General features: G+C 40.3%; 8 protein-coding genes across 8 annotated transcripts in view; 5 read left to right on the top strand and 3 right to left on the bottom strand.

The window, feature by feature from the left end:
• The window catches only part of SS1G_14098 (hypothetical protein), a gene marked incomplete at both ends in the record, with an annotated part of 3,584 nt that extends 2,064 nt beyond the window's left edge, over positions 1-1,520 (bottom strand). The window contains one exon of the mRNA XM_001584951.1: positions 242-1,520. Within this exon, the coding sequence (XP_001585001.1) occupies positions 242-1,520 (1,279 nt within the window). The remainder of the gene's footprint in view (positions 1-241) is intronic.
• Positions 1,521-3,911: 2,391 nt separating this feature from the next.
• On the bottom strand, positions 3,912-4,589 carry SS1G_14099 (hypothetical protein; the record flags this gene model as incomplete). The annotated part of the gene is made up of 1 exon (XM_001584952.1): positions 3,912-4,589. The coding sequence occupies one exon, from the start codon at positions 4,587-4,589 to the stop codon at positions 3,912-3,914; it is 678 nt and encodes a 225-aa protein (XP_001585002.1).
• Positions 4,590-4,874: 285 nt separating this feature from the next.
• SS1G_14100 (hypothetical protein) lies at positions 4,875-5,710 on the top strand (the record flags this gene model as incomplete). The annotated part of the gene is made up of 2 exons (XM_001584953.1): positions 4,875-4,893; positions 5,064-5,710. 2 exons carry the CDS (start codon positions 4,875-4,877, stop codon positions 5,708-5,710), a joined length of 666 nt encoding a protein of 221 aa, XP_001585003.1.
• A 729-nt stretch (positions 5,711-6,439) lies between these two features.
• On the top strand, positions 6,440-6,785 carry SS1G_14101 (predicted protein; the record flags this gene model as incomplete). Its single annotated transcript, XM_001584954.1, has 2 exons — positions 6,440-6,464; positions 6,691-6,785. The coding sequence occupies 2 exons, from the start codon at positions 6,440-6,442 to the stop codon at positions 6,783-6,785; spliced, it is 120 nt and encodes a 39-aa protein (XP_001585004.1).
• Positions 6,786-7,036: 251 nt separating this feature from the next.
• On the top strand, positions 7,037-8,994 carry SS1G_14102 (hypothetical protein; the record flags this gene model as incomplete). The annotated part of the gene is made up of 5 exons (XM_001584955.1): positions 7,037-7,284; positions 7,333-7,544; positions 7,587-7,788; positions 7,842-8,116; positions 8,282-8,994. The coding sequence occupies 5 exons, from the start codon at positions 7,037-7,039 to the stop codon at positions 8,992-8,994; spliced, it is 1,650 nt and encodes a 549-aa protein (XP_001585005.1).
• Positions 8,995-9,816: 822 nt separating this feature from the next.
• Positions 9,817-10,998, top strand: SS1G_14103 (hypothetical protein; the record flags this gene model as incomplete). The annotated part of the gene is made up of 4 exons (XM_001584956.1): positions 9,817-9,859; positions 10,016-10,619; positions 10,742-10,841; positions 10,927-10,998. The coding sequence occupies 4 exons, from the start codon at positions 9,817-9,819 to the stop codon at positions 10,996-10,998; spliced, it is 819 nt and encodes a 272-aa protein (XP_001585006.1).
• A 1,286-nt stretch (positions 10,999-12,284) lies between these two features.
• SS1G_14104 (hypothetical protein) lies at positions 12,285-13,382 on the top strand (the record flags this gene model as incomplete). The annotated part of the gene is made up of 1 exon (XM_001584957.1): positions 12,285-13,382. One exon carries the CDS (start codon positions 12,285-12,287, stop codon positions 13,380-13,382), a length of 1,098 nt encoding a protein of 365 aa, XP_001585007.1.
• Positions 13,383-13,658: 276 nt separating this feature from the next.
• SS1G_14105 (predicted protein) lies at positions 13,659-14,796 on the bottom strand (the record flags this gene model as incomplete). The annotated part of the gene is made up of 4 exons (XM_001584958.1): positions 13,659-13,719; positions 13,892-14,042; positions 14,105-14,358; positions 14,585-14,796. 4 exons carry the CDS (start codon positions 14,794-14,796, stop codon positions 13,659-13,661), a joined length of 678 nt encoding a protein of 225 aa, XP_001585008.1.
• Positions 14,797-15,436: the final 640 nt, after the last annotated feature.

Below are 15,436 nucleotides of genomic sequence, written 5' to 3' on the forward strand. Positions count from 1 at the left end.
TCAACAGGTGTATACGTATTCGTGACTGGAGATAAAACTTCGGTCCAATAATGTGGAAATAGAAGGTCTTTGTCATACGGTTTTGAAGGTTGCACTCGAGTTTTCACTGGCGTGATATCAACCACAGATTCATCATCATCTTCTTCCTCATTATTGGACATGGAAAGTTCTTCGGATTCTGAAAGATCAATAGGGGCGTCTTTTAGTCCATTTCCGCGTGAACTTCGTCTCGCAGGCTTACTGGCAGATTTCGTAGGCTTCTTGGTTATCGAGGCGGCTCTTCCTTTTCCATTTACTTTCTTTGCCGGCTTTGAGGCAGGCTTCGGGACAGGCTTTTCTTCTTCGCTACTCTCAGAATTCGAAGTATCATCAGCCGGTGTAGCTTCTGTTCTTTTTTTATCCTTTCTCTCCCCTGCATCTTCGTTTTTGTTCCAACCAAATCCTACGGGTTGAAGACTAGCAACCATTCTTGATTCAATACCGATTCCTCTTAATAAAGCTGTGAAAAATTGAGCGCCAACATCTCGGCTTCCTTCCATAGATTTGGCACATTTTCTATATTCATGTATATCTACTATTCTTTCTCCGTGGCGTTCAACATCGTGTTCACCTTCTTGAAAGCTCTTGTGTTCCTGGTCAAGCCTATGGAGAGACATGTAGCCGACCTTTCGAAGCCCTGGCGTGATTATCCTAAACCTTTGCTTCCAGTAATTCATCAATAATTTTAGAAGCCGAAACAAAGGATCCCCACGACTCATATTGACCTCGCCAGCCTCCTGCTTTGCTGCGGGCTCCCCCCAATCCCTTTGACTCCTAACATCGACCTTCTTCCCTTTTGTATCCTTGCCCTTTCCCTTTCCCTTCGACTTTGGAGTGTCATCTGCCTTGATTTGTAGTCCACTATCCTTCCTCCATTTTTCAATCTCCCTTAAGACTGTTTCCGGTAATTGTCCTACTAGAATCTGCTGTAACTCCTTATCGCAAAGCCAAGAATTTCTAATCGCATTATGCCACATTAACATTTGCACATGAATTTGATGAGTAGCCATCCGAATTCCCCTCTCAATTTTGCTTGGTCCCTTCTTCGATCCCAGCGTATTTGTGAGCGATATCCTCGTATCTTTTGTTAATGTAAGTTCGAGATCACCAGTAGGTATGTTCGCAGATGGTTTATTTATTATATTTGTATCGACATCCTCGAATTCAACATCTTCGTCCTCCTCATCTGTCGCATCATCTCGCGGGCCTCTGTTCGTATTTGGGACATCCTCAAATTCGTCGTCAGAAAGGGACGATAATGAGCTCTCGTCGTCATCATCATCCGTAGCTTGGATTTTCTGTAGAATAGCTTTAGTATCTTCAAGAGTTTTGGCTCCAGCATCGAGATCATCAAATAATGTAGCTTTTCGTGGAGTGGGTTTCAATGATTTACTTTTTTTGCCTCTGAGATTTTGCTGCTTTGAGGGGCCTGACTCTGGGGATGAAGAACGCAGACGTTTGCGCGGGAGGAAAGGAGGCATATTGGCTTTTTTAGTTGTCAGCAAAACATACTCTTGTGAAGAATTGAAGTTGAATTGAGGTTTTTGGTGCTTTGATGCATCAACACGAAGTCAGGTGTCGGAATAAATTCGAAATGTCTCTCAATGATGAGGTCATCAACTTTCACTAACGTGGTTTATCAGGACCCTGTACATATCAGGACCCTGTACACTTTTACCTCAATTGCCCATATTCCATTGAAATAAAATTACAACAATACTATAAATTAGAATTAAATTACATACAATTCAAAGATCAATTAATGCTGGATCTAATTGACAAGTTCGTGCATTATATGAAGTACTACCACATTTGCTATATCGTCGTATAGTAGCTTGCCTTCTTGCTGAAGAATCATCATTTGTAAATTCATTGCATCGTATCTGATCTTCTACATTCTCTTGTTCTAATATATCATGCCCATCTTCTACTGAAAGTACTCCTCCTTTTCGTATTAAAGCTTTTCTAACTCTTCAGCGTTTACTAAATGCTTCATTTGCTTTGCAGAGATTATAAACCTCAACAGCTAAAAATGTATTCGTATAAGCTAAGAGCTCTGTATCCTTAGCTAAAGTTGCAATTGTTTTAAATATTAGAGTAGATAAGCTCCCTTGATATTGAGCAATATGACTTTTCACTAAAGTGGATTGAGAAAGAGCTTCAATTGGATTGTGAGATGTTTGAGATTGCTATATATCAGGATCGGCTGATATTGATCTATTTGATGAAGTTCTTATTCGAATATCTAGCTTTGAAAATACAATTTCCGGATTAAATGGGATTAGCCCAATTCCGCAGAACTCAGCTTTACCATTTGATATAGATATTGCTTCGATATATACAGCTTTGAATGTTTGAAAGAATTCGGTTTTGGTAATATGAGTAATATGTGTCTTGATAAAGTTCTCGATTTGTTGATTATATAAATATTTTAAAGGACCAAAACAACTGATATTGAGTGATTGAGTTAAATACAAAGAATGAGGTAGTAAACTAAGTAATATAATATCGTATTCCTTGCAGTATTCCTGAAATGTTGGCGATTTATGACTTTTATACCTATTAAGCATTAACATTCGATATCTACCCACTTTCCTACTTTCAGTATATTTGTTGAAGTGCTTAATTCATTCAAGACTTATCTCATTATCTGTCCATCTATTGATAATAGGTTTAATAAGCCAATCGTATAGTAAATCATCTTCGGTATATCAATTTGAAAGATGGTATTCGCCTTTTACTATCAAAAACAAAGGTATATTGTAATTTTCTCTATCAATACAAATAATCGCTATAGCCCATTCTCGATTGCCTGATTGTATAGCTTTGCTTTTTCCATATTGATCAACTTTAGTAACTATTATATATAATGATATTTGTTCTATTATAAAGCCTGTCTCATCGAAATTGTAGAAATCATAATCTAGAATACCATATTTGGCCTACATATTCGATATTAATCGAAATTATCTTTCAATAAGCTCTAAATCTTTGTAAAGAGCTTTTTGAAAGTTATAAACGCAATTAAAACATATCTTTAATTCTGTATATCGTTTCACAAAACAATAAGTCTAAAGCTTTCCAATCTTCTTCGCATCCCACATTTTGAGTATATAATTCGCTATATCTTCCATATCATTTATTCGAGGACTAAACCCTCTTTCATCTATATCCAATATATATTGAAGAAGCGATTTCTCCTCCAATTCTATCATTTTATGATTTGCTAATCGATATTCGGTAAGAGGCAGAATTCCATTCATTCTAGAAGTAAAAGTAGTATGAGGTATATTATAGAGTTTTGCAGCTTTCCGAATACTCAAATTTTGAGATATACGAATAGCCTCAATAGCTAAATTGATTCGAGCTTCTTTTGAAGTAGTTTGCATAATTAAATATTGATAAATCGCGTGTTGAAGTTGAAAGGTGATAATTGAGGTAAAAGTGTACAGGGTCCTGATATGTACAGGGTCCTGATAAACCACGTTATGTTTATTTTATTTCAGGTACCGACAAGGGTATAAGAGACCAATCATATTGATGAATTATGGCGATGGAGGATAGAGGATTAAAACGAAAATTATTATTTATAAATTATTATATATAGATTATCATATACAAATTATCATATATAAAATTTTGTTAACTTGTATTAATGAGTGTACCTTAGGTATCTAGTACCTGGGTAGTGCTGTCGTGAAAGTTCTATCATTCATATCCGTCATCATCATCATTTTCTTCATATATAAGCATTTACCCATTCTGCCCCTCCATTTCTAACTTCTTGAAGTATCCATGCCATGGCTCTTGAATCCCAAACTCCGAAGCAATACCCAAAACCAATAATTCCGTAGCAAATCTAATCTTTCTATCTATTCTTCACCATCCATCTCCTCGTTATATGTATTGGAAGTGCTGCCAGCCTTATCCTCTGAACCGGACGATTTCGTTTCATGGCCATGCATTTGCCTCCATTCTTTGATCCCTCGGTTTATCTCAGCCTTGTTAACACCATCTTTCACTAAACACATCTTGACTCCCAAGGATTCGACATTCCTATTCCTTGCCTCATCGTCAAAAAATAACATTTCTTTGTATGCTATACCAGTGCTCTTCTGCAGTTTGGTAAAATGTGTAATCTTGCTTCCTGGATAGATCTCAAGCTGATCAAATAATTCAATCGCCTTCCTTTTCTTCCCATCTACATCCATAACGTGTAGTAATCTCAACATCTCTCGCCCTAGGTCTGGAGCAGATGTGCGAGATGCTGCCCCAACCATTATGCCATGATTTTTGAGTTGTGCGAGAATCGAAGGTACTTCATTGTAGAAAGCGAAACTCTCTCCCCAACGATCGGTAGTCGCAGAATGTTCTGAGTTTGCTTTTATCGGAGGTGTGACATGTGTATCTACCCAGAACGGCCACAGTGTATAATCAAGGTCGAAAACGATGAGTTTCGGGAGTACAAGGGAATCTGTGAATGTAGATGGCGGGGTATCGACCGGAGAGATTGTGGAAGTGTTATTGGTTTTCTTAAGCTTCTTGACCATGGTCGCGAATGATAAGACGAGTAGGAATATGGGGAGATTCGTATTGATCGAAAGGAGAATAGTGTTTGTACAATGTGAATGAATGTAGTGTCGCGGGAAGTCTGTTAATAAATTGAGCAAAGTAGATCAAGTAGATCTTACAAGAAAGCTGATGTCCGTCGGTCAATATAACCTTAAGATCTTACATACTTCCAAGTTCTAGGCTGGCAGCGGAAGGTTTGGTGGTTGCACCATGAATAAAGTTTTAGCGAAGTAACCTTAACCTTAAAGCCGCCAGTAAGCCTGATGTGGGTAAGAAAGGAAGGTTAATCTTGGGGAGCCGTGATTGTCATCAACCCCATAAATTTTCAGCTCATTGTAATCTTACCATCTTTGTGGAATTTCATCTCGATATATCCATCTCAATCAATTGAAACTGTCTGCCCAAGCGGTCTTTGATAGGATCTTACAATATTACCTTGCTCTACATCACAGGATTCAAGCTACACCGGAGGAGAAAGAAGACAAAGAAGAAGAAGACGGCGGAGGACAAGACTGTATCTAATATTCCTCATCAACAAATCTATTCTTCATATGAGTTTTCTGTCTCAGCCTTCCCGATCGTTCTAAATTGTCTCACACTTGCCGTTGATCAGACTTCCAGACTTTTCGATACATTATCTTTAACAGACAAGATTATTTGTTTGATGGTACGATTATCTACCATGTCAGAGGTACATGAACGACCAAAACTTACAGATTCGCGTCATCATACTGTGCGTGAAGCACGACACGAGGATATCCCGTTATTAGCAGACGTTGAGCGATCAGCAGCTGAATTATTCGCATGTTTCAACGTTCCCGTTGGTGATTCCGTCTTGGACCCATCATTATTAACGACCATGTTGAAAGCTCATCATCTCTGGGTCGCTGTCAACAGTGAAGCCAAACCCGTGGGATTCATTGGAGGCTTTAAAATTGATGCTAATTTCCATGTGGCCGAAGTCTCAGTTGGTAGGGATAGCCAAAAGCAGGGAATCGGGAATGCTTTGATGTACAGAATGATGACAGATATAGGAAAGGAGGGATTTCCTGCAATTACCCTCACCACCAACAAGGTTCTTCCATTCAATCGTCGTTAGTATCAAAGTATAGGATATTTTGAGCTCGAAGCTAAAGATATTGGCAAGGAATTGGCTCTTTTGGTTGAAGAAGAATCATTTCACCTTGACCATACCACTAGGTGTGCTATGAGAAAGGACATCTTCTAAACTTGGAGTAGGACGGATCCTTTCTCTTTCGAGAACGCCACCCGTCGTGGATGACCGAAATATAGACGGACGGTGTGCAGCTGTCTAAAAATATGGTACATTGATGTTCCATATTTCTCGAAGCAATTCTTAATCGAGCCCAAACAAACAATACGGGGAGAACCGCGACACTTGAGTTCTCTGTCAGGGATCAGCTGAACTGATCACAACTGTACCATGCTATTAGAGGTCGTATAACCTGATATCTTACAGTCCGAACTCAATGAAAACTTACAGATTTTCCACGCGGATGTCGGCGTCAGGGAAAATAATCGACGCAATATCAGGAATAAAAAGAGTGGCGCAAATATTTTCCAACCAGCAGCTTTCCGTTGAGCTGGTCAAATGGTCGCACTAAGACAAGTCGCACGAGTTTATCGGATTTTTTTTCAATACAATTAATAATTGGATATATCTCTTTGAGGTGTCAATTTTGTTAATTGTACATTTTACGCACACCAGGCTAGTCAAAGTCCTGATTGGTCATGCTCTTATCAATGAGATGATCTGATATAATCTGATCTCCTCACGTCAAATCCATTCAAGGACTACGCTCTCCCAATGGCTGCTCTCATGCAAGTCAGATGTTTGCCCAGATTTACCCCGCCATTGAGCTCAATTTAGAAACCGGGCTTTGGTACTAAATCGTCTCTTGACATCTGCAATATTTTCCTTATGGGTATGTCGCTTTTTTGAACTCACCACAGCTAACCTAGCAGGGTCGACATGTTTTGCGGCAAGCTGCATGATCTTGGTGGGTCTTATCCGTTTATTATGGCTAAGTCTACCGAGGCTGATAGGACCAAAAATAGGTAACACTTCCCTCAGTAGTACTGATAATGAATTCGGCTGGTTCATGTTGTTTGATATTGAAGATGGAGATATGATTCTCGAAAACATACAATAAAAACGCTAGATGCCTTCATTCTTATTGTCTATTACATTGTCATTATATTCAAACTCATTACCTCTTAACTATCTCCTGTCTCTTATTCTTTTGACTTGGTATTTAATACTTTGATATCCATTGCACCTTCCTATCTTTATCTCTTATCATTATTGCTACTGCCTCAAACTCATTTCAATTTCATCATTGGTTAGATTCGATAATTAAGGTTTATCTAACTCCAGCATATCAGTCACTACTGTTCATCAGAGATGGCTCAAACTATGATTAATCAGAGAAATCCTTCTCTTCGTGATTACTCTCCAAATTCATCAACATATAACTCGGAGAAAGCAACAATGACCGATACAGGGGACCATTCACAGTTAGCGGAGATTAATGAAACAGGGCATGTCCAAGAAGTGGAACGTAATTTCTCTTTGCTTTCTATATGCTCAGTCGGTCTGGTCACCGGTAATACTTGGGCTGCATTGGGTGGTAGCATTGCTACAGCAATTTAGTAAGTTACTTGCTATCAACTAAAGACAAAGACTAATGTGTTAAAAAGTAATGGAGGTCCACCGGGTGTCTTGTATGAGTTCATCGCGGTTTCGATGTTTTATTGGCTTATCGCAGCTTCTTTGGCTGAATTGGCTTCATCAATGCCTAGTAGTGCTGGGGTATATCACTGGGCATCAATCACTCCAGGTCCCAAATATGGTAGAATCTGTGGTTGGTTCGCGGGTTGGTGGAATACATTTGCTTGGATCTGTGGTACAGGTAAGTCAATCCTATGGTTTCTTAAATTTATCTAACATACAGTAGCAACCATGTCATCTATTGCCTCGAACATTGCTGTTGCGATGTATGGTCTCTATCATCCTGGCTATGTACCGGCAAGGTGGCACATTTTTATCGGTTACGTTATCGTAACTTGGATCTCCTGCTCTATAGTCTTATTTGCAAATCGAGCTCTTCCACTGATCAACAACATTGGTCTTGCTTTTATTCTTGGTGGTGTTTTGTAAGCTCTCATCTGCTAAACGTTTGCAGCATCTAGCTAACTTTTTGTTTTAGTATCACGGTTGTGGTTTGTGCGGTTATGCCATCTGGAACAGGACATGCCACTCATTCTTTCATCTGGACCGACTGGGTCAATGATACTGGCTACTCCAATAATGGATTCGTTTTTCTCGCAGGCATGCTAAATGGTGCTTATGCTATTGGTACTCCTGACTGTGTCTCCCATTTGGCAGAGGAAATTCCAAATCCCAAGCGCAACGTACCTCTTGCAATCGCTGCTCAAATGACTATTGGTTTCGTCACCGCCTTTATATATACGATAGCCATCTGTAAGTTACCGTTTTTCATGTGTTTCTCTCCTATTTCTGCCGTCATTCCGTCCAAAGTCTTTTCGAAGAATGCTAATCCTTCATAAGTATACGCAACTACAAATCTAGATGCTGTTCTGGCCGCGCCCTTTTTTCCACTTACTCAAATATATTCACAGGCCACAGGTACTACGGCTGGAACGACTGGTTTACTCTTCGTGATTTTCTTTCCAATTTTCTGCACTCTTATCGGAACATATATCACTGCTGGAAGATGCCTTTGGACTCTAGCCCGTGATGGCGCAGTCCCATATTCTAGCTGGCTACACGCAATAGATTCACATGAAGATCCACGGGACAAAAGTCCTTTCAACGCAACCATCGCTTGTGGTATCTGGAGTACTGTACTTGGTGCTATATATGTTGGTTCATCAACAGCTTTCAACGCATTCATTGGATCCTTCGTCGTTCTTCTCACCCTCTCATACCTGGCCGCGATCCTCCCATTTATCTTCACAGGCCGTTTCACTCAATCTAATCAAGCATCAGGCGCTTATAACAATAGAATGGTTCCGGGTTGGTTCGTAATGAACAACTTTGTGGGTTACATTGTCAATGTTATCAGCTGTCTCTACATCGTCGTGTTTGTGGTTATATATTGCTTCCCTTATGCGGTACCATTTAATGCTGCAAGCATGAATTATTCCTGTCTTATTGCAGGGGCCCTATCCCTCACAGCGGGTGTTTGGTGGTTAGTCAAAGGCGGCAGTTATAAAGGGCCTCAAGCTGGCGTTCATGGTCAGCTGGAAACTGACAATGGTCGAAATATGTTGAGTGTTATTTCCATCGGGCGTGTTGATGGTCTTCGAAACCCGCTAGAGACTGAGCCTAAACAATGACCGCAGGTTTCGACGTAGTTATTCCTTCTTGACTTTTAATTTTGGCGGCAGAAAGACACTTTGGTTCTCATCGCGCAACAACAAGGAATTGTTTTGGAAGTTTCAGTGCTTTTCTCTTCGGAGTTTAGACTTCCTTTGGAAAATGATTGTTTATTTCACGAGCAATAAGAAGCAACGGCCTAGATTCGGTTTGCAATATCGGATTTGGAGGTCATAGTTACCATAGTATACATGGCTTACAAACGAGCAACAATTACTTTGTATTTCTAAGCTCTAGATGTCGAATTGTCAATAGATACTTTCCCCACATTATACATGATTTCCATCCTCCATTTTTCAGTTGAGCTAAATGCTAATATTCGGCTACTTGAAGGCGGAGTCGGGAAAATCGAATGTCCCTGGAAAGCGAATTGTCCCGTTTCAACATTATAATAATGAATGTGAGTTTTTGATGTTGGAAAGTGGAACGGGACAATTCGTGTTCCGGGGACATTCGCTTTCCCGGACTCGGCCTTCCATGTAGCCGACTATTACATGCGTGATTACCGATCAACATGCAAACTGTGAATTTATCATCTATCACCGAAAACCCCCACCCCAAACATCACAATCCACCTTCCATATAAAAAAAGCCAAGTCTGCTCTGATAGGTGTTCATTTGATCCTTCAGCTCATCTGAGATTTTTTCTTATAAAGCTATCGACCGCCCACATCTCGCTTCAATCTTGCTCAACAAAAAATTTCAGGAACTTCGAAACTTTGCATCAATCATAGCACCATTGTTGAACTCTAGAATTCAGGAATACGATCATTGAATTTAATATGGAGCGAAATATTGTATACTTCATTACAGGAGCTAATTCAGGTATGTTTTTGTTTAGAGAGAAACAGGAGCCCCTATTTTTGCGCCGGTGGTTTTTCGCTTATCAATTCCTACCTTTATCGTTCACTTTTGCTCGTGTTTCTAGACAATTTATAAAACTACACACAATGAATACGCAAAGCTAATGAAATTAAATAGGTATCGGACTCCAGATAACCCGCAACTTTCTCCTCCGCGAGAATACAACAGTTATAGCTACCAAACGTAGTTTATCCACTCCACCACACGACCTTGAAAATCTTCCTGCAGCGAAGGGGTCAAAGTTACTTGTTGTCCCGCTTGAGTTTGTTGCTTCGGCGAGCCGTGCGAGTGGAGAGACTAAAGAGAACAAGGAAAATTCAGTTGAAGATCTAGTTCCGAGATTGAAGAATGAGGGAATAAACAGAATTGACGTATTAATCTTCAACGCTGGAGTTGCGTCGAGTTTCGAAAGTGTGAAGGAGTCGAGAATGCAGGAGTTGATGGCTCATTTTGAGATTAATGCCATGGCGCCAATTCAGACTTATCAAACTTTGCGATCGCTTTTCCTTGCTCCTTATCCTTCTGGCGGTGAGGGAGAAGCTGCAGGAGTCAAGGAGAAAAAACTCATCTACATTTCCAGCAATCTAGGTTCAATCGGAGATATGGGAACTGCGGTACCTAGTTTGGCTTATGGGATGAGTAAAGCGGCTGCGAATTATTTTGTGAGGAAGACCCATTTTGAGGAGGGGGAGGGCGTGGTGGCTTTGGCTTTGCATCCTGGGTTTGTGGCGCCTTTTCTTTTATGTCCTGGTTGATTTTAATGCAGAAGGTGGAGGGCACTTTGAGGGATGGGTGGAAAGGAGCTGAGAATTAATAAATGCTAACTGGGTTATTCCGTGATAGATGGGTTAAAACGAAGATGGGACAGGCATTTGCAGATTCTGTCGGCGTGAACGAGCCACCTTTGACTGTGGAGGGGAGTGCGGATGGTGTGCTTAAACAGGTATGTCTTACTTTTGGGGTGCTGATGGATTATAACGAGATCTTGAAATTTTTGTTGAATATTGGCTAATATTGTCTTTGTATAGGTTGATACGGCGACTAGGGAGACTATGTCCGGGGGCTTTTTCTCGTACAATGGAGATGCTATTCCTTGGTAAATGATTAGCTAGTATCGTTTGATTAGGAATTGTCGAGTATGTATTGTTTCTCGTAGAGAGTTGATGGATGGACGTTTTTTGTGTTTTGTTTTGCAATTTTTACTATTTCTGAGAAGAGGCTGTGAATATGTGGAGATATGGAATGTTATTGCGTAATTCTATATTCATTCGCCAGACGATTCCTATCAATTTTGTGTTGCTGATTCGGATATAAGTCTATATCATTGATTTTATGTTTCGAAAATTGCCCACCCTGACTCCAAATCAAGTGACAGGATAAAATAAGAACGGAATGTCATCCAGCGGTATAAAATAGCCTCGTGCATGACTTCAAGCACCTTCTCTCCCCTAAGAAAGCAAAAAGTACGTACATGAAGTACATTATATTTCTTCATAGATATACAGAAAATATATATATATGAAGTAAGAGTTCTGGAAATTTCTAATTGTACACTTTATCGAGAAATAACCACAACCTTATTTCCAATTCTCAATTATAAATAATTTATCAAAATCCTAATTTTCAATATTTCTTATTTAAATTCAAAATGAAGATTCAAATTCAAAACGAAAATGATATTTATAAATTTCATCAAAATTGAAATACCCCTTTGTTACGAGGTTTGCCATCTAGATCACGTGGAAGTGCTCTAGGCTCTCGAAGTGGTTTATAACTAGGGGTCAAACAGGGACTTAAGTAATGACAATGATGATATGCAATTCGTAACTAATAGCAGAGTATACTAAATGATTGATCTTGAGCACGAAGCTCTACAAATGAAAACCTATCCTTTATATAGAACTTCATACTCTACTGTATTCCTTTGGATCTCTTGGATCTACTGGATCTAGAGTTTAACTCTCTAGATCCTCTAGATTCCCTAGATCCCTCACGTGATTTCAATCAGAACATATGTCTGTGCTTGCTGAAGGTGGGGAGACTCTATGAGTCAGTTGCCATACAATTTTGTATGTGAATCGCCTTGCTTTTCTACAGGGTCCAAGCTCATATGGACATGTTGACTATTACTTCGTAACAGAAAGCCGCGTCTGTTGTTGAAGAGAAAGTTTTGTCGAGGGAGACGGGATCGGCAAGTTTAGCCGCTAACTTAAAAAACCTCCACTTTCCTCAGGCACTATTCCGTCATCTCAAATTGCGTGCTCTTCAAGTTGCATATCAACCATCATAAATAATCACATCTACTATAGATGGAGATACCGTCCCTTTCATGTTATCTCTGCTTGGGTATGCTTTCGAAAGCTCAGATTATTGTCCTGATTGAGCCATGTCAAGCAACTTCTCCGAAATACCCGTCTTGGACCTTAGTCTAGCAAACGATCCATCCACGAAACCACAGCTTCTGAAAGAGCTTAGAGATGTTCTGTTACACGTGGGTTTCCTATACGTGAAGAATCATGGAGTGCCTACGAATGTCGTGGATAGCCTTGTGCAAACGCTTCCAGGTCTGTTTGGAATTTCAAACGAAGAAAAGATCTCAATAGCACTAGAAAACTCACCACATTTCCTGGGTTACAGTGGACTGGGAGCTGAAATTACTGCTCAGGTGAGAGATCAGAGAGAACAATTTGAATTTGCGACGGATTTGGAGCCAACATGGACTGAAGGAGATCCATTTTATAGGAAACTCATCGGACCAAATCAGGTGAATATTACGTGCGTGACTTTATACAAGTGTCTAATATCACCACAGTGGCCTCCATCACTTCCCTTGATCCGTCCTGTTATTGAAAAATATATGCAGTCACTATTCGAGCTCTCAACAAGGTTTCTTACACTTGTCGCAGAAGCACTAAATATTTCCCCATCATCGCTTCACTCCTTTCTTTCATCCCAACATCGCTTGAAAGTCGTTCATTATAGTCCTATTACTTCATCTGATAACAATCAGGGCGTTGGGCCTCATAAAGATTCATCGGGATGGTGGACATTCCTCCTCCAAGCTTCCCCGCCTCATGTTCGTGGCCTCCAAGTCATGAATCGCTCAGGAAGATGGATTGACGTCCCAAATATCCCTAGTACGTTTGTTGTAAATATCGGTCAAGCTTTCGAAGTCGCTACTAATGGATTATGTCCGGCTACAACACACCGGGTGCTATCTAGCGAGTATGATAGATATAGCATCCCATTTTTCCAAGGCGTGCGTGGTGATGCTACTAAAAAGGATTTTGAGGCTTTATGGCCGCAATTTGAAGGGTGCGGAGAGAAAGAACCCAAAGAGGGCAAAAATATTGATTCTCCATTCTTAAGCGGAAAGTATGATACCTGGGGAGAATCTCAATTGAGGACGAAAATCAGGAGTCACCCAGAAGCAGGGAAACAGTTCTATGCCGCGGTGTACAAAAAGTATATTGATGAGCAATAGTCGCTGTCGTTCACAAAGCGGAGTTACTAGCATTTTCACACTATGTTCAGTTTGTTCGTAAAATTGCGCGTGTAATTTGCTACTCCATCGGCAATATTTAGTCAGATACTATTACTATGTCTCCGTGTCTAAAACTCTCTCGGAACACTTAATATCGATCAAAATCTTTTTGAGAGAAAAGTGACCGCACGAGTCTTCCTGCGTCTACAAAGCACTGAAATTCTCCTCCCACTACCTCCTTTCTCCAAAACACCCGAGTTCTTTCCATACCATCGTCTATGCTGCTAATCTTAGGAATTTCTTTGTGGTCATAGGTTTTTCTGATTGCCACAATTCTCTTTTTGTCGTCCCACCAGTTAGCGATCGGGGGTCCATTCTTGTTATGGTGCCAGTTTCTGACTCTCTGCGCAATCTTGCTTCTGTTCTCCATTAAGTGTCCCTTGTGCCCTATTTTGATGTAAACTGCAGGCCAAGGACGATCCATGACGCGCCGGGTTATGAAATCGTACCCGCCAATTTGAAAGACGAATGTTTTTTCATTTACGGCATCGATCCCTTCAGGGTCCATCACGGTTTGGAACCCGAGTTTTGCAAGGAATCTCGCATCTCCTGGTGAGAACTCAGGATCTTGCATAACTTTTCTAGCATTCGGAGGAATCTCTACGGATCATGTTAGCCATCAATGTCCTCTTGTTGAAGTTGTGTTGAAATTTCATCCTTACCTAGAAGTTCCATAAACTTCATAAGCACTGCCAATTGCTCAAAAGGCCTTCTTCTATTTCCACATAGATGGAAAGATCCTGAGGCAAAATGTGCCACATTTGTTGGCATTACCTTTCCTGGTCTCATCGTCTCCAAAAGTTCTTTGAGCATCTTCACATCTTCATGTTGGATCACCTTCCCTGTCTTTGTAGCCTCCAAATATTCTTCAAATGTTTCCTTGAGTGCTTCTTCGTCTTCATGCTGAACACTTTTCCTTGCTTCATCGTCCCCAAAAATCTTTCAAGAGTTTTCTCATTCTCATGCTGAATCCTGTATTTGTCGAATTCTGCATCCAATAAATCTTCATCCCAGCGGCGGTAACCTGTGTAGCATTTTCGAGTTTTCAATTGCTTCTTATATCCAGACAAATGATCATTCAACCTAGCAATTCATCTCATCAGCAACTTTTTATACGAGCTTAACGAGAGGAATACGCATACCTGAAGAGATCTGCTTTCTCATATTTGGAAAATTTTACTTCAAAATCAGACGGACCTTCCCCTTCATGCCATTTCTGATCACTTCCCAAAACCATCAACTCGTCTTTTCCGTGGCGAACAATATCTCCCACGTCACAAACACCAGCGGGAGGAATAAATGGTGCGTCTGTTGGTGATGTGGTGGGTGTACCTTCATCTGTCTCGGTTTCCATTTTGTTAGATCTATCATTGTCCGCTGGAGAAGCCATAATGAAGGTCGTGACTCTTTGTCCTGATTATTGAAGTTCAGAGACAATTTTCACATTAAATTGTAGATAACTTATATCTTGTTAAGCTCGTTTGTAAACGGTGTGGTGCCGCATCGGACTCCGGATGACAATAGATTGATACGGCAAATCGCATGATATTCTCTACTCGTTTCTGCTGTTCACTTGTCTTCTAACTTGCAATAAGAATCTGTATAATTCACTTATTTGGAACATGTTGTTCAGTCTGGCCACATCATCAAGCACTAGCCTGCATTGGAAGTTGTGATATTTCCGCATCAGTGTAGTCAATAGTATATGGTAGTGATACAGTTTATGATATCGCTAATAAGATGTTCACAGCCGTAAGGGAGAAATCATTGCAGTAGATGTTAAGATTGAATATCACTAGGAATGCACTAAAATCCATGTCTGAATCTAGTCCGAAAAGCAAATTCCCGGCTAGATCCGAACATCCCAGGCCAAGCTTGATTCGAACATTCATGACCATATGGTGGTAGTAGTAGTAATGAATTCACAGTGGATTTTTCTTAGAATATACATCATACCAGAACAATTAGAAAAGATCAGAATCTGCAGTACCCCT

Source organism: Sclerotinia sclerotiorum, genomic scaffold, assembly GCF_000146945.2.
Source record: "Sclerotinia sclerotiorum 1980 UF-70 scaffold_29 genomic scaffold, whole genome shotgun sequence".
Taxonomy (NCBI): domain Eukaryota; kingdom Fungi; phylum Ascomycota; class Leotiomycetes; order Helotiales; family Sclerotiniaceae; genus Sclerotinia; species Sclerotinia sclerotiorum.